This window comes from Melospiza georgiana, chromosome 3 (genome assembly GCF_028018845.1).
Source record: "Melospiza georgiana isolate bMelGeo1 chromosome 3, bMelGeo1.pri, whole genome shotgun sequence".
NCBI classification, from domain to species: domain Eukaryota; kingdom Metazoa; phylum Chordata; class Aves; order Passeriformes; family Passerellidae; genus Melospiza; species Melospiza georgiana.
Window position 1 is genome coordinate 105,334,566 of NC_080432.1, and position 21,938 is coordinate 105,356,503.

Consider the following 21,938-nt stretch of genomic DNA (forward strand, 5'->3'; position numbering starts at 1 on the left):
GTAGGGGACAGAGAGATTTTTGGGGGATGCCATAGTGCATTTGGAGGTGGAAACGTGGAACTCCTTCAGTGAGAGAGGCAGGAACAGATTGTACACATCTGTAGGAAACCATATTTAGCATTTCTGCTGTCCAAGGAATGTCTGACATCTATTTGGAAGGAAGTGAGGGTAATTATAGAAGGGTGCAGGCAGGGCTAAAGGGAAAAGGTCTTAAATGTGTAGGAAACTGGGCTACATTAGTTCTGCTGCTTATGGCATGACACAGTAACTTTCAGCCTTTGTTATTCCCATTCTGGAAACATTCCTGAACAACGGTTTTTGTCCAGTCAACCAATTGTTGATTCCTGTTGTTTAGTTCCTCAGTTAGGGAAGGACTTTGTAAATAATGGGAGAGGGATTTAATGCCCACAGTTTGCTGCAAGACTTAGAAAGAGCCTATAAGAAAGCAATTAGTAAGTGGAAGCTCCATCCAGCAATTACAGCCAAGGACTAGATTTCTCAGTGGAACAGAAAAGGGACTGGGGTCAGGGACTGACGAGGAAAAGGAAAGATTTATACTGATTTTACCATTGACCAACCTTTTATGTATCTACCTTCAACTGAATAAAATTTACCATTGCCCCTGTTCCTTAAAGCCAAAAGCATAAACAGCTGGAAAAAAGCTCACTAGAAATATTACAGTTGAACCTAGCACAACTGGAAATTGTGCTGGTGCTCCTAGACAATCTTTAAATACTTAGACTAAGGGGTTTTAAAGCACACAGTATCATGAAATGCTTAATTTTCTCTGCTTTTAATTATAAAATGTTACAAAATTACTTCATCATTGAAGCATATATGGCTTACAAATATTCATCAATGATTTGCTTGAAATGTGTTTATTTAGCTCATAATATTCTCTCATCTCTTCAAAATTAAATATTTTATTGCTCAGATGTCACTTGTTTTCAAAGCCAGTCTGGCTTGATATATAGGGTTTCTATAAGTAGTACATTTAGGGTGGCCTCTCCTAGGATGGGCCTGAAGAAGAGCTCTTCAATAGCATCTGCATCAATGTCTCGAAGAGATGTGATTAGCTGAAGAATCGAAGCAAACCTGCTGAGGCTCCCAAGGAGCATTGTTGAGATAAATTCCATCAGGGCTTTCTGAGCTTCCTGCTGCAGTGATTGTACATAAGGGAGACATTTCAGGGCATGACATTCTGTCAAAACAAAAAGTAAAATAACAAATCCTGAGTAAACATTTCTGTTCTGTGTCTTTTGTAATGATGGGTGTCTGCATTTCTGGCTTATAGGACTACTTTCTCCATAGAAAAAAAATAAACACTCCCTAAACATACTTTTTGGAAAAAGAAGGTATGTGTGGCTCAATAATTTGAATGAGCATTGAGCAGCATTGTAATCACATTGGAATCTAGCCCATTACATTAAAATCCATCTTTGAAATGGTAACAGCAGGTAATTTTGACTCAATACAGATGGAGAAGAACTTTTGTAGTGTTGTCTACCCACCAAATGATGCTGAGATAGTAGTCTGGGCACATTGAAATATTCCAGCTCTAATCCACCCTACCTAGATAACAGCAGGAAATGGAGATGATGGTTTGGAGGAGTGAGCAGGCTCACAGCCTGAAGATGTAGGTTTCCAGTACACCCAGCCCCATCTCCTTCCTACTGTTGCCTCTGCTTACTAGACTAAGCTGGGCACTGTGGTTCACCACACTATCTAGGTATTTTCATTTACAGTCTAAAAAGAGCAAGAGGAGTGCCTCAGCAAGAGGAGTGTCTGAAGGAGAGGCCTTTGCCCTGTGGAGTCATGGTCATGAGCCTCAATCACATACCTCCCATAGCATGTGACCTGCTGGCTCACTGAGGGTGTTTGTGGGTGCCAGAACTCAGTGATAAGGAAACCCTATCTTCATCCTTTGCCTCTGAAGAGAGTGCCTTGCCATGTAGCTCTCAGCAACCTGTTGCCTCCTGTCCTTGCTCTCTAAGGATATCTTTTCTCTCCTAGAACTGTTGCAGTCTGGACAGAGGGAAGAACACACTATTTGGCAACATTTACAGTGACTGACCCCATACATCCCTGGAACAGAATCTGAATAGTTCACACCAGGTGTGTTTCTCACAGTATCATTCATTTCAGTGTGGGCAGTTCAGCATTCTTGCCTAATGCCCTGTACCAGGGCAAAACCAACCTGGCTGGGTTTCCTTCAGTCTGTAACTGGCTGACTGTTGTCAGCCTTTAGCAAGTCCCTTCTTCTTAGACACCATTGCCAGAGGAGAAGAAGCCTCAGCCAAACCTGCAACCAGGCTAGCCAGAAATAAAATGTGTGCAAAAGTCATCATCTCCCCCAGGATTACCAGCAGCTGCAAGCTGTGAAGATGATTCCAAATGTTAGATTTTTCATGGAAAGGAAAATGTCAGGATTTTGTGGATTCCGGATGAAGTTGCAATAGTTTATATCTCTTCAAATATGCTTAATTTCCTCATTTGGTCTTCTTTTCTATGTAACCAAATACTGGTTTTAATTTACACATTATGAGACACTTCTTGTTCTGAGATATGTTGCAATAATATTCAGTCAAACACGTTTCCAGCTGAACTGTAAACCTCTTAAGAGTGTCTTTTTTTTTTTTTTAACAGAAGCCCTGTCACAGCCTCAATGGAATTTTTGAATATATATGTGTACATAAATATGTATATATATGGCACTGATATAATAACAGCACTGCTTTTCACTGCTCCCATCTCTTCACTGTGCAGTCCCAATTGCTCTTCAGACAACTGTCAAAAACACAAAAACATTTTCACCTCACTCTGTGCTGTTCCTGTGTGGCAGAACAGTCCTACCTGCTCCTTCCTTTGACTTATTGCCTGGTTCCAAGTAGAGAAGGCCTTGCAGCTGGACCCTTCACCCACAGAAACTGAGACAGCTCCAAAGCCACCCAGCCAAAGCTCCTCTGGGAAGAGTGGGGATGCCAATATGTTCTGGAGAGTCTGGATTCTGTTGATGTAAGGTGCTGGTTTCCCCTCAGGGGCTGGTGCACAGTTTCTTCTTTGCAGGTTCTTGCTGGCCCAGATGTGGTCAATCAGTAACCCAGCCAGAGCCTCCCGCACAGAGGTGCTGCACAGATTCTGTTGTTATTTCCAGCTCTGGGTCCCTCATCATAAGAAGGACATGGACCTGCTGGAATGACTCCAGAGGAGGGCTCTGAAGATGATCAGAGGGCTGGTGCACCTCTCCTATGAACATAGGCTGACAGAGTTGGGGTTGTTCAGCCTGGAGAAGAAAAGGCTTTGGAAAGACCTTAGAGCAGCCTTCCAGTGCCTAAAGGGGCTTTACAAGAAAGCTGGACAGGGACTTTTCAGGGGCCTGTAATGATAGGAGAAGGGGAAATGGCCTTGAACTGAAAGAAGGTAAGTGGGCTTAGGTCAGATGTGTAGGCAGAAATCCTTTACTGTCAGAGTGGTGAGGTGTTGAAACAGCTCGCCCAGAGATGTTGTGAGTGCCACAGCCCCAGGGGCTGGCTGGAAGGCCAGGCTGGATGGGGCTTTGAGGAACGTGGTCTAGTGGAAGGTGTCCTTTCCAATGGCAGGGGGGTTGGATTAGGTGATCTTTAGGGTCCCTTCCAACCCAAAGCATTCTATGATCCTTGTAGGAGGACCTATGCTCCATTGTGCTGCCTGCCACCCTCTTGCCAAAGGGATTTTTCTAATCATAGTCAGCACAATGTCTGTGCCACAAGAGATCACTCAGGGTACAAGCAGAGCTTTGCATAGTTGTCATGCTTTTATCCAAGAGATGGCTGCTGCAGCTGCATGCCTGGATGTCCTGTGGAACTCCAGCTCATGACCAGCTCTGGACCGCTCTGGTCCTGGCCCTTCCCCGTTGCTTCAGTCAATTTTGGTGGTCTCAATGGAAGTAAAACATTAAGGGTGGTAATGAGGCACTTCATAATCCAAAAGAGAGTTAATTTACCATTGTCACTGCTGGTGGCTTCCTGAAAGTCTTTTATACTGAGGCCAGCAAAAATAATAGCATTTGGCCAAACATCAAGCCAAAACTTGAAAAGTTTGAAAATGTGTTGCAAATATGTAGAAAACATTTTCTGAGTTTGGTGGAAAGTGTTGGAAAACTATTAAAAGTAGTAGTTGTGAAAAAAGAGCTGTACAGATTTGTTTGCAGCAAAGGGTGGTTTGGGCTGTGTATAAGTCCTGAGTACCTGTTTCAGCCCAGATTTAGATGGTGACTCTGTTTCATACAGAGGCTTAACTGAATCTAAGCTTAACTGTTGTTCTCCAGGCTGCCTTCTGCAGTTCATGGAAAAATATTCCAGGGAATCAGGTCGTCCCAGCTAAGGGCTGAGTGTCATTCCTGAAACTGTGGAATGTGTCTACAGACAGCATTGAGGGCTGCTGGCTCTCTCATACAGCACCCTGGGGAGGCAGCAGGCCTTTAGGAGGCTCAAATCCAGAACATAACCCTGCTACTGCTGTTTCTCCTTAAGTGAATATTGCATTTTACCCACAGAGACAATAATAATGCCAGCTGGTTAAACTGTGTAAGCTGCTGCAGATGAGGCCTTTCTCCTCTTATCATCCCATTGGATATAAACAGTGTTTTCTTTTAGCCTGATTTTATTGTGAAAAAAGCTTGTGCTGAAACAAACTCTTCTGCTTTGCTGCTGCAGCACAGACACTCAAGGCAATACCAAGCATCTGGATGACATTACACCTCAAGAAACAGAATTTGAATCCCATTGGAAGCAGCTATAAAGTCACACAGCCTTTGAGCAGCCTATAAACCATCCACCACAAGAAATATAATGGAATAACGGAGGCATTCAAGCATCCTTTTGGTGCATCCCCAAGTACAGCACACTGCTGACAGTGCAGCCAGCTGCAGTGATTGCTGTGGAAGGAGCTGGGCATCTGAGCCAGAGCAGGCTGGAGTCAATAAGTCTTTCCATTTACTTTGGTGGACTTGGAGCTCAGTTTTTAGTTACTCATGCACCCCATGGTGCTGACTGAGGCAACCTTCCTTCCTAAGGAGCCTGAACTTGGCATCAGAGGTGAGAGGATGCAATCAGAAGTCTTAGTTTGCTGTCCCAGGCTTTGAAAGTAGAGATACTAAATTATATAAATATACATAAAAGCTGTGTAAACTCAACACAGCATCCTTTTGCCTCACTGATGGAAAATCAGATGGTTGTTTTCTTGTGTTCTTGTTACTGAAGAAGCCATTGTTAAAATGCTTCTAAAGCTCACATCATGTGCCCATGTACCCTCTCTCCCTTGCTGTGACGTGAGGGTGAGGCTGCTGTATTACCTTTGAACTGGAAGTCATTGAAGTTACACAAATATTTATGACTTACAATTTGTCAGATAGAAGTTGTTTTGGCTTACAGTGGGTGACGAACTGCACATGTCCAAGGAACCAAATAAACCACATCAGGCAGAAAAACTGTTAAATCAGGGAATACAGGTTTTTGAGAACATTTAACTATCTATTCATATAAATGAGTAAAACAAAACATTTTCTCTACGTAAATAAAAAAATGTCAAATATCTTTCTAGGCGCATAATATTTTGTGTAATTTCTGGGAGGACTTACCAGAATTAAAAAGAATAATTCCTTTAAGATAGGCATATTCTTTTGCACTTATGTCCAGGTCCCAGAATTTCCACAATAAATTCTTCATCTTCTGAACTTCTGTGAAAGATGCTCCTGCTGATGAGCTGCCCAGTTCATTCATAGCTGTTGAAGACTGATTGAGGAGGATTTTTTTCAATAAACTGGTGGCTGGAACCTCTCTCAGGTCAAAATCCACTCCTTCTTGTGCCATGCCCAGGACAAAAAGGGGGACCCAGTTCTGTTGTATGAGGACAAACTGATCCTCCCAAGGCATGTGATAAAAAGAAGGTAAGTTTCTAATAAAAGTTGAAGTCTTCAACAGCACTTCAGAAGCTCTTCTGCATGTGGCTTCTGGTGTTCTCAGGACAACTCTTCTGTCCAAACAAGGACAGCATTTGCTTCTTGCAGAGCAGTGGGGGCTGCAATGCTGCTGGTGCCACTTGGTCTCACTTCCATGCTCTTTGTTAAGGATCTGGTACAGGATGCTTTTAGAGTGGAGTATCTCACACTGACATTTCCCACATTTCTCAGCAGGGATCTCGGTGGCCATGCTGTCAGAGTTCCCTGTGGCAGGAAGCAGCATGTCTGGAGCAGTGCGTCAGCAGCAGGGGAGGGCCCTTCTGCCACACAGGGAGGCATTGTGTGCTTATATAGACCTGGGCAGGTGTTGGAAGGTGATATGACCCTGATCCATAAGGTTACCTTGAACTTTACTTGCACCAGTGTGTTTGGAATGGGGCGTGGCTGCAGGCTGCTGGCAAGGGCCAGTCCTGGGGACCGTCCTGCAGATGGAAATCCTGCGTTTCACAATTACCTCAGGTTTCTGTGAGATTTGAGAGAAACTTCAGAGAATGTCAGCTGTTGGGAGTTTATGACAGTGTTCTCTCTTGCAGTTCACAAATGATAATTTCAAACACAGAATGTGAAGGCTTAAGTCATAGAATTGATTAAGTTGGAAAAGACCTTTCAGATCATCAAGTCCAGCCATTAACCCAACACTGCCAAGTCCACCACTAATCCATTCCTCAAGTGCCACATTTACATGCTTTTAAGTGCCTCCAGGAATGGTGACTCTACCACTTCCCTGAGCAGCCTGGGCACCTGGGCATTGATGTAGAACAAGACAACACAAGACACCCAGTACAGCTTCCTCCTTCAGAATATTTCTCCCAGACAGGCTGTATAATTAAATTTTCTTCATAGAAACTGATGAAACAAAAATGGCCATTCATACAAGTGTACATGGGACCTTTGTAGCAGCACAAGAGCTGAATGGTTGAATTGTCAGGACTCTTCAGCCAACATCAGGGAACACTAGGTAGCAGGAATGAAAGCAACTCAGCCTTAATAAGAAGATATTGGTACTTCAAGTTTTTGTTACTTCACACTCTACTCTCTTGCTTGCTCTTATACAGGGGAAAAGGTACTAAGTTTTTTTCACCAAGCATGATGTTTATGCATTCCTACCATGTGGGATCTTAGCATGTCTCAGCAAAAACTGGGCATTAAAAACAACAGCTTGAAGGTCTCTATCTGCCAGATCTCCAAGCCTTTGGTGTGCAAAGGCCTCCCCCCACCATCAGATGCCTAACTGCAAATTTGTGTTTTGCTATACCAGGTTGGGTTTTTTCCATGCTGGGCTATTTTAAGAAGTACATTCTTTACCTCTTCATGACATTTATGTTGCAAAATTTTCCCCCTCTGAGGAGGCAAAAAGTGGAGTAAGGGATGTCTGCTCCAAAGTTGAGAAATTTAGGAGGGTAGTGCTGCTGAGGTGCAGTGACTGCTAGCTGCTGTGGAGGTTTCAGGGCACACACAGCACTGAATACCTGGTGGTATTTGCTTGTCCACCTCTCCATTCATTCAACAGCTCCCTGCTACTGTCCATTGCTGGGGTATCAAAGAGCTTTGTAAGTTAAATGGCACAGCAAAAGAGAAATGCCCAGAAAGTCCCCAGAAAGGCCCCTCCCTCTTATTCATGATGTAAATTCAAGCTGAGCTGAGGCGGAATGGAATGAACTTCAGTTACAGGGGCATTGCCATCTGAGGTTCAGCATGAATTACATTGATTGGCTAATGGCTGTACTAGAAAGACAGACTGAGCTTGCTAAAATCGTTCTTGCAGAGAGTTTGCTTGTGAAAAGAAGTGCTGTCTCCTAACTGCTGGTGAGTGAGTGGTGTTTCAGTAATCTAGGCAGCAGAGTTCTGAGCATCCTAGCTCCTGTGCTCCAAGAGCAACATCTCATGGTTAACCATTTCACTCTCTTGGTACATGCCATTATTTCACAGATCCTATTAACTGTGCTTATGAAAATTCCTTCGGGTTAAATTGGTTCTTTTCCTACTTTTTTCCTTCTGAGGTCTCCATCAGTCATATGCAGAGTTCTGATGTCAGCAACATATGGTATTGGATACCATTTTTATTTGTCATCGTTTATTTCCTTGTTTGTGTATAGAGCTAAGATGCAGAAGCAAATTATATTTCTTTCTCTCAGAATTTCCCAGTGTGTATATATAAATATATATGTATAATTATATAATACCTTTGTGACTCTTTACCAAAAATAAGAGTAAAGGTCACTGCACCAGTATGACTGCCTAGGATGCATTATGCATTATCAGATTTCCTGAGAAAATGATTACTTAGAATTATGAGTCAATATTGAATTGCAGGTGAAACTGATCCTGGTCATCCCGATTCAAAACTGACTGCCTGTGTGACCCAATTTTCTCAAAGGTAGAAGACCAGCAGCCAAATTTAGCTCTATACTCATAAATTAGGCAATAGTTAATTTTTCTTTCCAAATCTTACCTATAGAATGGTTACAGCCACATGCACCTAGATATAAAGCATCTGTCTCCATGCTGCAGTAGCAATACTTTGTACTTTCAAATGTTAAGGAAGAATACAATACAAAACCCAATTTTGTGATATGATAAATCCCCATGGATTTCTATCTATTTTAGCTGTCTCTAGCATGCTGGCTTGAGAACAATAAGACACAATCACATCAGTGTTATTTTTTGCTTTTTGCATTTATATACGTTTTCAGCCTAGGAGACACCCATGCCCACAAACACTCACTGCCACCACATTCTCTCTGATACCATCAGAATTCCTTCTCCAGCACAAGTGTTGCCATTTGGACAACAATACAATGTGTCCCAAGTTCACACACAAAATTAAAAGACCTGAGAGAGAGTTGGTTTAGTTTAGATATATGGAAGGAATTCTTTACTGTGAGGCACTGGCACAGGTTGCTGAGAGCAGCTGTGTATGCTCCATCACTGGGAGTGTTCAAGGCCAGGTTAGAAGGGCTTTGAGCAACCTGGTCAGTGGAAGGTGTCCCTGCACATGGCAGAGGGGCTGGAGCTAGATATCTTCCAACCCAAGCCATTCTATGTATGTTCACCCCATTGCTGGGAATTAAAATAATAAATATCTCATTGGCTCCAAACTTATAAGACGTGTACTATTTTTGGCTCATAGTCCATAGCATTAAATCACTTAATGGAATACCTGGAAGTCTGAAGAGACTTGTCAGATAGTAGAGGAGATTGCATGACATACTTATTGCCTTGGCAGTAGCCCAACATGAATCTTTCAGTAACAGTGTATGATATATCCCACTCTTCTCATGACTATTTTTCTTGCCTTGAATAATTTGCATCTTAGGGAAATCCTGAACCAGAATCACTTTATGCATTTAACCACTTTCAATTAATTTCTAACCTTTGTTCCTGCAGTCTGCTTCTAAAGCCACAAGAACATCCACATTGGCCTACATCAAGCAATTCTCTGGGGATGCTTGTAAGTGAGACAAAACTTAATCAAACATTACATTTACAGGATCTGGTGCCTTCTTGCTCTTTTATTGGAGGAAAAAGGGGAATCAATCAATCAATCAATCAATCAATCCCTATTCATCCTATTGCTTGGTCTACTTTATAAATCACAGTAAGACTCCCATTGTCCAAACTAAAGAGATGTAGCTTCTTTCTGTAGAGTGACACAAGGCCTTTGTTCATTTTGTTAACCTTATTTGAATCTTTCCTAGCCCTACAGCTTTTCTAAGATATTCTTTAGAGGGATGTGCGTGAAGTACCAGGACACAGTATCCAGGACTTAGGAAAGCATGGATTTATACAGAGACAGGATGAAGTTCTCTGTTTTGCCTTTCTCAGAAGTCACTTTTGAACAATGAACTGTTGTTGCTGTGGAACAGTCACAGCCCCCAGGTTTTATTCCTGAGTGATGGTCATCAGTTCAGAGGCTCTTAAATTCATCAGGAGTAGAGTCAAGAGTGGTTTATGTGCATCTTTTGCCATATATGCATATACACATATTCTTAATCATCATTGACATCTAGCTGATGATTTTCATGAAGCCTTTTGGCAATTCTTCTGAAAGTCCTGTCTTCCTCCAAATAATTTTGTACCATCAGCAGACATTGATATTCTCAAACTTTGAAGGCACTGCTCTTCAGAACAGTTCACTCAATGCTGTGAGTCGTTTAAAATACTATAATAATTTAACTATGAGACAGAAATCTGACACTGTTCTTGTAGTTGAGTGTCCATATATACAAGCACATAAATGTTGGACTGTACATATGTACACCATATGTATAGTAACTGTTATTTCAAGCATTGATGGGAGCTCTCCTACTTTCCTAAAAGGTAAGATTGGAGGCAGATGCATTTCTGGAGGAGAAGAATCTTCTGCTATTATTTAAATGGGCTTTAAGAAGGAAATGCCTCCCCAGGAAACTGACAGCAGCCTTTCTGGCGTCACACCACCTTGATATGAGCACATTTTCCTTGATTCAGTGACCTCTTATCACTCTGGTCTCACTTGAAAACATTTAATTGGCCTATAAACATCCATATGACTTCAGAACAGGAATCTCTAGGAGTTTTATACAATGTGTTTTCTGGGAGAGGCTGGGTGAATTCCGTGTCACTGGCACTTTTGAGGACAGCTGACCTCCCTAACAGCCTTAAGAAAAGGAAACAGCAATAAAACCATTATCTTTCTAGAAGGGTTCAATTCCCTCCATCTTTCTTGAGCTATAAAGGCATTAATTTCTCAGCTAGAGAAACTAAAAGCTACCATTCAGACTGACAGCTTTGGCTAGGCAGATACTGGGAAATACCAGGTCCACACTGAAGCCTGCTCATCTTTTAAACAAGTTCTGAAACAATGAGAATGCCATGGTAAAGTAGGATTTGACCCTAATATCTGAAGTAAATCTACATGAATAACAAATCCAGTTAATTTAAACATGCATAGCCTACCTTGAAGCTCAAGTGATTGAGGGTAAGCATGTGCTTAAAATGCTTTTGTTGGTTATGTCTGATAAAATCAGCATCTTTTTGATGATAGCTATTAGAATAAATTAGCAAACTAATAGAGAGGCAGCTGCCCTGCCATGAAATGTTTTCTAACCTTGAAACTAGGCCTGTTTTAAATTTGCCTCTGGTGACTGAGTTAGATAGAAGGCAAGTGTCTCTGAACTTCTGCCCCAAACCTTGATGCAAAACAGGACTTCTGAGGAGCCCCCTCCCTAAAAACATATCCAAGGCATCATATTTAACTCATTCTTTGTTTCAAGAAACCTTGGGATAGCATTTAATGTGACTTTTTGGCAGGTGCTGCTCACTAGCTGAAGTAGGGGCAGAGTTCATCTTCATTTTAAACCAAGGACATTTTGTTAGAGTTATTATGCTGCCTGACTGTATCTCAGCTGTTGCAAATGTGAATGCAAACATGTGCCATCTGGAGCTATAACAAATATGAGACTAAAATATTAGCACAGAAAGTAAATAACAGCTCAGCAGTTCTCCTCAGGCAGAAGATGGGATGACACAGGAACATATTTCTTAACTCTTCAGCTTCTTATAAATCTAAAGAAGCAATAGATTTCTTTGAATACATGTGCATAAATAAACCCAAAATGTCTGTTCATGTTGTTTAAGAAAGCAAAGAAACAAATAAACAAAACAACAAACAAACAAGCAAAACAAACAAACCCATCTGGATAAGTAAACTCTTTCCACAATTTTTTAATAGTTCTAACCTGCCCCACAGTCACATGGGGTGAGAGCCTTCTTCAGCACTTTGCACACCATAGCAGGTGTGCAGGGACAGGTGACAGGTAAGGGATTGGTTTAAGTCATGTTTGGAAATGGACATGAATCTGGAGACATGAATAGATTTTAGGCTGCACAACGCCAATTGTTTGCTTTCTTCATACTAAATTTTTTACAAGAGTAAATTGTCATTTTTTTTATAAGGGCACACCTTGGGATGTAGAGATTCTAAAATAAACCAGAAGTGACCTTGTACAAGTTTGTGCCATTTTTCTCCATCTCCCCCACTGAGGAGATGGTGTTTGTACAGTCACCCCTATCAGCACTGGGACAGGCACCATCTGTCATTTTAAATGCAGATAGATGTGCCACTTATTATTGCCCAGCAAGTGAAAAATAATGCAAAGCACAGTTAGAAAATGTTCCTGGCTAGCAATGCCATCTCCAGAGTGGCACTGAAAAGAAACTCCTCCTTCAGCCCCCTCCCCAGCTGAGAAGAGTGGTTTAGAGGATAAACTTTTTAATGTAGTATGGAGCCCACCATCATATCAAAGTTTAGTCTGTCTGTGTCATTGAAGATAAATGCCTAATTTAGTGATCAGCACTCTGTAAATACCACAGATTGGCAAGTGAAGGTTAGATGGCAGATTAGATATGTGGTGTACATCTTCAGATTTGGCTTTATGCATTTCATTTATGATCAGATAGCAAGGCCCAAGAAACTGAACCCCAAACTCTTTCATTTTATTTTGAAATATATAGGGGACAAACAGATCAGAAGATGCCTTCTGTGAGAAACATAGGACCAATGTATTGAATTTTCCCTGTGACAAAATTAACATGCCCAAACTTCCCTTGCTGTTTGCCATGGGATAACTTCTCTACTAATATAAATATCTGTCTTCTTAGACTGGGGAAAAGGAGCAAAGCAGTTCTGTCTCAAAATCTGGATTTTCTAAGAGCTCAGAGTACTTAAAAACAGAAAATCCTCTGGTATTACAAACCATGGATGCTTAATCTGTCAAACCTTTACCTGACTGGCAGCACTGAAAGGCACTAGTCTGCCTGCCTTTAGGCAATCATTTCTTTAGAAACAGGCTGGTCTGACAAAACTGGGGAGAAAGAAAAGATGTTGAGTCACACTGTAAATTGCAAATGAATTTCTTTTTCTATCTCCATGTTAGAGGCTCGGCTCTCAGGGTACCTTGGGGAATGAGACAGCCTTCTGAGAACCATGGAGTCCAGCAGGAGTGAAGAAAAAAGATTGAAAACCTTTCCAGAGAGCATGTATGGTTTGAGCAAACAGTTATGTGAGATTAAGGCTAAGGAAATGGATTTCAAATGCTCAAACCCAGGGAAGGATAGCCACAGTCTCTCTGTAGAGATAACTAAGCTGCTGAGACAGTAGAAGTTTCTGAAAACTGAAAATGTTAAATAGTACAGGCTAAAAATAGAAGGGATGGAAAGGAGGGAAAGATCAACCTAAGCACATTTAATAAGAACAGATTATGACAGGATAAATGCAAATAGTTGTATAAAGATGTGAATTGCTGAGTCAAAGGTGGCCACAAGACACAGGCCCTTCCAGGATGTTCAGTGGCAGTTTGAAAGACATTCAGACCTTCTTCTGGACCTGTTTCTGCATACAGTTAATGACTTAGTACTGAGACTTCAGTGTTGCAAGATCAACTGCTGCTTACTCTGGCATTTATGTTATTTCTGTCACTCTGAAAAACAGCTCTCAGATTTTTAGAACCATGCACATTTGCAAAAATCATATTTTGAAGGAGAAGTCTGGCTCCATTTGTCTCATAAAAGTCTGTACTTAACCACTTTTTTAAAAAACAATATTATTCTAAGGTCAGTGGAAACTCCATTAAAGTGTTTCAGGAAATCATCAGATCATTAGAGCAGTGGAAACTGAAATGTATGCAATGTACTGATTTCAAACACATTATAAAACTGGGTAAGAGATCAAGTGTGCAACATTCTCCTTTGGGACCCACACAGTTCCAGCATGATTTTATCATGCTACGTGCCAGTGACTGGTCCTACCTCACCGTGGCTACTGGAAGGTATTTTTCCTTCAAAGGTTCATCCATTGTCACCTCTCAAACCAGCCTTTGAAACCAAGCAGAGACATAACTTTTTCTCCCTTAGCTACCTGGGGAAACATATGTAGGAGGAGTTTTGTCCTCAGGAGTGTATCTGATACCCAAATCTCCCACCTTGAAGGTGGGACCTTAGAGTCCTGCCATTGTGCATTGAAATTGTGCTCAGAAAGGCGGGGTTTGAAAACCACGAATCAGATCAGTTCAACTGCAAGGCTTGTGTGAATGCATTAAAAGAAACAAAAGACCAAGAAAAGCACATATCTGCAGTGTGCTCAACAGTCCTTTCACCCTCCCCAGTTCCTGTGACAGGATGGTGACAGCTCTGTGATAATCTTGTGAGTGGTCACATCCAAATTCAGATGGACCAAAGCATTTATATCCCCAGGACCTGTTTGCCTTTATAGCCCAGATCCAACAGTGCAGGTCCTTCTGACCCAGACCTCTCCCCTTTTTCCTCCCTCCTCCTGCCCCATATGCTTCTGGTTCATTAGGTCAAGCAGGAAAGGCTCTAGAATTTCCTTCCACTAAGTCAGTACTTGATGCCATCTGTTGTAGAGATGAAATTCTCCTTTGGACAGGGCAGAAGGATTTCTCCATGCCCAGTTTACAGCTATTCCCATAGTGGGCCAGGATTTACCAAGTTCTCAGCTCAGCGTGAAGTAGAACTGATCTGGGAAATGCCCAAATCCCATTATATAAATGTTTCATGCTAGAACTCCTCCTCTGAACCCACACAAGTACCCTGCCCATCATGTGTTACACAATTTCCCAAGTGTGAGCAAACGACACAGCTCATTATTGATCTCATTGGAGACTGGAGCTGGCAGCGCCACACGTGTTGTGGTGGCAGGGCTTTGGGGGGTGCCTCAGCCCAGATCCCAGCCCAGCGTGGGGAGAGGCTTTAGGGACAAGCTGCACTGAGCTGGCCCAACAGGGCCCATCCCGTGGCAGGAGGTCACGCCTTCAGAGCTCTGTGTGCCTGCCCAGTGCCCCACACCTCTGCAAGCAGGGTTGGAAAGGGCAGCACTCGCCTTTGCTCTGCTGGCGTGATAACATCACTTTACTAATAAACTATAAACTGTGACCAAGAACAGAGCTGTTTTTCAGAACAAGTGTTGGAATGGAACACTCAGTAGAAAACAAACCTGCGACAATTTTAATTTCACACGTATTTTCTCTTGAGTAACTATGCACATGGGATGTCTGGTTTATTGTGACTACAGGTGTCACCTTTAAATCCCAAAAACCTGGGGCAAAAATGAAGTCAAAACACATAGAGGGAAAAGTAATTCTGGTTTTATTCGTAATGTCAAAACAAGACATCACTTGAAAAACTTCTAAAGTTAAACAAATAATATAGGATGTATTTAAAAACAGCACGCAGAACAGCTAAAAATATTCATTTTTGGAAGAACCACTCCCAGTCCCAATTCATGTGTCCACAGCAAGTAATATGGTTTGAGAAAAAGCAAGCAGAGTTGTTTTATTAGCTGGCCTTCCTCACCTTCTGCTTGACTTTGTGTTTCAGTGTGACCAGAGGATTAGCAGACTGTTAATACAGCCTCAGAAAACACATATCCTGACCCCAAATGTCATTTTAGGCAGCAAGAGAACAGGAAAAAAAAGCCCAGTAGATGATAGAAAGTCCCATTAAATAATTATAGCAGGAGAGAAAGAGGTCTCTGGATTATCAAACCTTCTGAAAAATGAACATTTTGATAAGGGTAAGGTTGAGATTAAGTGTGAGGCCTTGGTGCATTTTGTTACATGTTAAATCATGACACAGAAATCTCAACAGATGAAGGAATTCAGAAGAAGTGAAGAACTAAGGAAGAAAACTGGAAAGCAAATAAAATTATTGGGAAAAAATTATTACTACTGGTTATTTGTTTTCACTGTTACTGTTTATTAAGAAATTAGCACTTCACTGCCTGAACCAAGAGCTTACTACGGAAGTGCTAATCTCAAAGAAGATAAAATAGAGGAAGGTGGGAAGAATTTTTCCCCCTTTAATTTTCTTTTCCAACACCAAAATAATTTCTTTGTTTCAAATAAGCATTGCTATCACTGATGTTTACATGAAACCACACAAGTGGTTGGGTTTGGATGTGCCTTAGCTGCACACAGCTGATACTGTGATCCAAAACTGCTAAAAGAAATAATGATATATGAAATACTTCAAAATGGGCATTAATTTACTTCATAAACAAATGTTTTCTTCTAACCTTTTTTTCCTGCCTTCTGTTTTGTTTGCTTGTTTGTCACTGGATGTCTGAGCAGGTAAAACAACTGGACCTTGACCTTCTTTGGATTTATCACAAAACAAATTAAGACAAGAAGTAAACAAGTTGCAGCAAATTACAGGTGCATCCTTGATTATTGCTCTCAAAGCCCAGAAGATTTCTAAATGTGAAAGAAGGAAGGTAGATTAAACCTGACACAGAAACATCATTATTTGTAAGACAGTTGCTGGGATATGCCCTCATGTATCTGTATCATGCAGCAGGTGCTGTTTATGACAGTAGACATAACAAGAGCAGTGCTGATAGGAAAATACTTCCCTGTTTGTAGAGTATCATGAAGCTTTGCTCTGCCACCCTATCTCCAACTCCCTATTTCCTATTTTTTTTTTTTCCTCACTCCATCATTGGACAAATTCAGGTACACTTTTGAGTCCTTAAATGCACAGCTGGATTAGCCCTAAACAGGATGATGACCACACACTTGGTAATTCTCTGCAAGAACCCAGTGACTTTTTATCTGACAATCACCTCCATGAGTATGTTATTTATTTTCACTCTAACCATCTTAAAGGTGAACCAAACTACCCAGATGTAATTGCAAAATCCAAGGACAGAGAATCATATTCAGGTTGATTTCACAGATAGAAAACAACTGATAAGCCACCCATATAACAGCTGACTGCAGTTAACCTTTAATTGGGATCCAGCAGCAGCATGTGCATGTTAATATGCTACTTTAAAGGCAAAAAAACCAACACAGTCCTGTCTTGTTTATGGAAAAAGTAAAATTAATGGAAAACGTTAATCTCTGGTCTAACATGACCATATTTACCCTGTGATGCCACAGTGCAGTGAGTATTATTCAACACTGACTCTCAAGTTGGACTGCTTTGGCTTTGCCTTTACTTTACACTGTGAAAACAGTGCTTTAGTGTTCACTTAGCAGACATAAAAGTTGTTTTTTAAAAAAAAATCATTTACAATCTACACGTATTTAAACACCAACAGACACTTCTCTCCAGTGTTACATAACTCTAACACTAATTTCCCCATTTATCTTCACAGGAGATATAGGGTAGGAAAAAAGAAGAGGTAAACTGTGTAACCTCACTTAAACTTATTAACAGAATCCTTTGCACCTTCATCCCTGTGTTCCACTGCATGTAGATATTCCAGGCAGCTTGAATCATTAGTACAGGATTAGAACTAGAAACACAGAACAGGTTTGCAATGGCCTCTCCTTGGACACAGAGATGAAATCTGTATCTCACTGCAGCAGAGACAGTGGCCAGGGGGACCACGTGTGGTAAAGCAAGGACTTGAATGAGAAGCATGCCCTGGAGAAGATGGGGTGCTGTGCTGGTTTGGCTGGGGTGCAGTTAGCTTTCCCCAAGTGCCTTGCAGGGGGCTGTGTTTTGGACTCGTGCTGAACGCAGGGTTGATGATACAGAGATGTTTCTGTTATTGCTGAGCCATTTTCACCCTGCACTGCCATGCTGGGGAGGAGGCTGGGGGAGCCCAGCAGGTTTGGAGGAGCTGGGACAGGTGGCCCCAATGGATCAAAGGGATACTCAGGACCATATGAGTTCATGCTCAGTGTACAAGACAGGGAGGAGAAAGGGGCAGGGGGGATGTTTGTAGTGATGGTGTTTGTCTTCCCAAGTCACCACCAGGTATGAGGGGGCCCTGCTCTCCTGGAGACTGCTGAACACCTGCCTCCCCATGGAAGCACTGAACTCATTCCTTGCTTTGCTTTGCTTGTCTGTGTAGTTTTTACTTTCCCCATCAAACTGTTTTTATCTCAACCCACAAGTTTTATGCCTTTTACCCTTCCAATTCTCTCCCTTAGCCTGCAGGTGGGGGAATGAGCAAGTGGCTGCATGGGGCTTGGCCTCTGGCTGGGGTTGAACCATGGCAGGTGTAAAGGTAAGAGAAGCTGCCAAGCCAATGGATTTATAGGAAAGAAAGCCAGGAGCCAGAGGGATTTGCATGCAGATACTCTTTGTGGCATAGATGGAGCAATTGGACAGGAAGAGAATGGAACTGAAGACTTAGAAGTAGAACTGAACTACCCAGCACCTCAAAGGGAGAGTAGAGTTCACAGACAACTGGAGAAGAGCCCAGGGCCTCCAAAGATAGTAGAAATACACCACAAAAGTATAGTCAAGCCTAATTCTCAGTGCCTTTTCAACTGAGCAGAGGCACAGTTAGATCACTGAGATCAATCAAAGAGATCACTGTTAAATAATGGTCTCTTAGATGCCAGTGAACAGGAACCATTCTGTTCTGACATCTACACCAAACTGCTTAAAAAGGGTGATGGAAACGTTGCTGGAGTCAATGTTCACAGCACACAGCTGTTCTCTTTCCAGAAAATTGGTTGGTTAGCTGGTCTGGCAGAGGGAAGAGATAAAACAACTTGTGGAGTTGATCCCTGGGCTTTCAGACCACACTTTGATTCAAGAAGCAAGAGACAGTCCCAGTGCATGGGCTGGCTGGGACAGTGGGAGACCCTCACACAGCTCACCCAGTGCAACAGCTCTGCAACAGGAGACTTCTGGGCTCTCACTGTAGAAACCCAGGGATACCAATGTTTTTTCTTCAAACAGTTCATTAAACTCAGCAGTTGTTTGATTTGCAGCCTCTGTGGGGAGTGCAGGCTGCACCTCACTTCCAGCCGGCACAAGCTCAGCAGATTGACTGGCGGTCCCAAATCTCACAGCCTGATCACCAACCTCATTCAACAAAGCTAAAAGAGAGATAATAGTTGGCAAGGAAGCAGCTGACCCAGGGACAAGAGGCATTCATTTTTCCCACCCTTTAGACCAACACCAGCCTGCCCAAAGTCTTTTTATCGGGTGAAATTTCATCTGTTGCAGAGGAGTTCTGAAAGAGATGACTCACTGAGAAAGATAAGGCTCTCAATGAGGCCATAAATAACAAATCTAGACAGCAATGTCACCCCTACATTTTAGGCCATTGAATGTGAACATAATGAAGTGCAGTGTGCAGCTACTGAAGCTGAAGCTCAGAGAAGACACAGTTTTTCACACAACCTGGTGGTAGATTTGAGATTCAAACCCATTTTTCCTGTCTGCCTGCCTGGCACCGTGCCAGCCAGGGCCCTTTGGAATCCTGGGCTGAGCCCCAGATGAAATCAATTCTTATCCTTTCTGGCACTGTAGGACAGGTCTCTCCTACTGAAGCTTTATGCATTTGGGAGCCCATTCATGTGCTGACAAGCCTGCAGTGGCCCAGCCTCTGAAATGCAAACAGAAACACTTTTGGGGCACAACTCCAAGGCCTGCAACACTTGCCAGAGCAGCACACACCTCCTCCTTTCTATTCCTCTCAGGTAATAAGCTTAAATTCAAAGTACCCCTCAGGAGTTTTCACCAGGCAGCTCTTTACAGGGCTGTGAAGGACTCCTGACCTGTTAGCAATAGGCCCTAGCAGGAACAGATCATTTTCTGGTTTAGTCACATCCTCAGCCAAACCTCTGCCTAAAGGGCTCTACAAAGGGACTTGGGCAGGCTGGATCAATGGGTCAAGGTCAACTGTAAGATTCAGCAAGGCCAAGTGCCAGGTTCTGCACTTGGGTGACAACAACCCCCTGCAGCACTGCAGGCTGGAGGAAGAGTGCCTGGAAAGCTGCCCAGAGAAAAAGGACCTGGTGGTGCTGGCTGACAGCAGCTGAACACGAGCCAGCTGTGCCCAGCTGGCCAAGAAGGCCAATGGCATCCTGGAATGTATCAGAAATGGTGTGGCCAGCAGGAGCAGGGCAGTGACTTTTCCTCTGTACTCAGCCCTGGTGAGGCCGCACCTCAAGTGCTGTGTCCAGCTCTGGGCCCCTCACCACAAGAGAGACACTGGGGGGCTGGCACGTGTCCAGAGAACAGCAAGAAACTGGTGAAGGGTCTGAAAGACAAGTCTGAAAATGAGCAGCTGAGGGAGCTGGGGGCATTTAGCCTGGAGACAAGGAGGCTTGGAGAACACCTTTTATCAGCCTACAGCTCTACAGGTTCCTGAAGGGAGGTTGCAGCCAGGTGAGGATCAGGCTGTTGTCCCATGTAACAAGTGACAGGATGAAAGGAAGTGCATTTAAGTTGTGCTGAGGAGCTAGATTAGGAGGAAATTGCTTCACTGAAAGCGTGGTCAGACATTAGAATCAGTTGCCTAGGCAAGTGATTGAATCACCATCCCTGGAAGTGTTCAACAGGCCTGCAGAGGTGGCATTTAGGGACATGGCTGAGTGGTGGACCTCGCATTGCTGGGTTACCAGCTGGAAGTCTGATCATCTTATATGTTTTTTCCAACTTTAGAAACCTCCCTCTAAAACCAGTAAGTAACCATCCCTCACCAGTGCCAGCATTGCTCTCCTTCAAGCAGCCAAGCCAAGGGGCTGCACCTCTGAGGGGCTGCAGGCTGAACCACGGCCATTCTTCTTCTGGGGCTTGCTCAGCCTCTGCTTCTCTAGGAGCTGCCACACTGGGGGGACCTCCTCAGCCACACAAAGTGACCTTATTGCCAAAAGAACTCCTTGGCTAAGGGAATGCAGCTGCACCCAAGCCTGGACTGTGCCGTGCCTGCAGGGGATGCTGCAGAGGGCAGCAACAAACATGCCTGCATTGGGCTGGTTGTGGATGCAAAGGTCAGAGCCTGAGTAAAGCCGTGCTTGAAGGGGAGAAAGCATGGGATGCAGACACGGAATGGAAAAAGGAAGGGAGAAGAGGTTCAGCATCTCAGGGGCAGCAGTAGCTTTGCCTGTTGGAGGGCGGGTGCCGAGGGCTGCCTGCCCAGCCCACTCCCCATGCTTAGCAGTTTCTGCCTTTGGCTCACAGGCCCTTCTCAAATAATTGAGTTGTCACTGCCCTGGCTCTCCCAGAAAAGCTGGTACCCCAGCAGAGCTAATAAATAAATTACTCCTTATTTTTTTCTTCCATTTGAGTCCGTTCACCCACAAGCACATTACCCTCTCGGCAGGGATAGGGCTGGTATAACTGGGCACCACAAGAGGGTCTGCTGGGGCAGAGCACCCACAATCCGGGGGAGGTGAAACACAGCAGAAATACACATTCTTACAATGTGGTGGTGGTTTTAAATAAACTATGCAGGGCTATTTTTTTCCCGAAGGATTCCTTTAGAGTGCAGGGTACAGTCCCGCAGGCAGGTAACAAAATCCCTGCTACCGCAGTGCTGTGGTGCCCTCACGTGGATGCAGAACACCGAGAAATGCGCTGCACTGCAGTCCCTGCCTCACAGCCCAGCCTGCAAACAAAGCCCTGCCCGCCACAAGAGCTCTTTGCAATGCCAGAGAAATAAATGCGCTTCAACATTAGGACTGCCAGACCAAAAATTTATCACTTAGGAAAAATTTATTTTTCAAGACATTATTTGATTTATCAAAAAAAAAAAAAAACCTTCAAAAGGGGGATTAGTTGGAGCACTACCCTCATGATATTTCCAAGGAATAAGCTGAAAATAGAGATGTTTTTGGGTCCAACCACAGACCAAATGTCCTTGAGCTTGATTGCCCTCACCAGATGCAGTATTGCTGGCCTTCCTCTGGAAATTGGCAGCGGATACCAAATTGCCTGACATCAGTCCCTACCAATGTGCCATCCAACCACTTCTCAGGGCCAGCAGATGTGGAATACCCCATTTCCCACCTGCTGCTTCCCTGGTGGCAAGTTATTACCCAAGCAGGGCTTCCTCCTCCTCCTGATTGTCCTTCCCATATGCTGTGTTCTTTGTCACATCACAGAGATGTAGGGGCAGCACAGGCTCTCACAGCCAGCCTTAAAGAACACAGGGAAGACCTTGAGAGGCTGGAAGGGTAATAAAAACATC

At 43.2% G+C, this 21,938-nt stretch overlaps 1 protein-coding gene across 1 annotated transcript; it reads right to left on the reverse strand.

Annotated features, from left to right (window-relative positions):
- Positions 1-947: 947 nt before the first annotated feature.
- LOC131082154 (nuclear receptor subfamily 0 group B member 2-like) lies at positions 948-6,188 on the reverse strand. Its single transcript, XM_058021856.1, has 2 exons — positions 5,618-6,188; positions 948-1,201 (listed from the first exon to the last, which is right to left on the reverse strand). The coding sequence occupies exons 1-2, from the start codon at positions 6,186-6,188 to the stop codon at positions 948-950; spliced, it is 825 nt and encodes a 274-aa protein (XP_057877839.1).
- Between the last annotated feature and the right edge of the window lie 15,750 nt (positions 6,189-21,938).

Bases quoted from the DNA above. Each gene is read 5' to 3' on its own strand.
- LOC131082154 (XM_058021856.1), bottom strand. From the start codon at position 6,188: ATGGCCACCGAGATCCCTGCTGAGAAATGTGGGAAATGTCAGTGTGAG. The intron at 1,202-5,617 runs GTAAGTCCTCCC...TTGTTTTGACAG, and splicing joins AATTATTCTTTTTAATTCTG to AATGTCATGCCCTGAAATGT.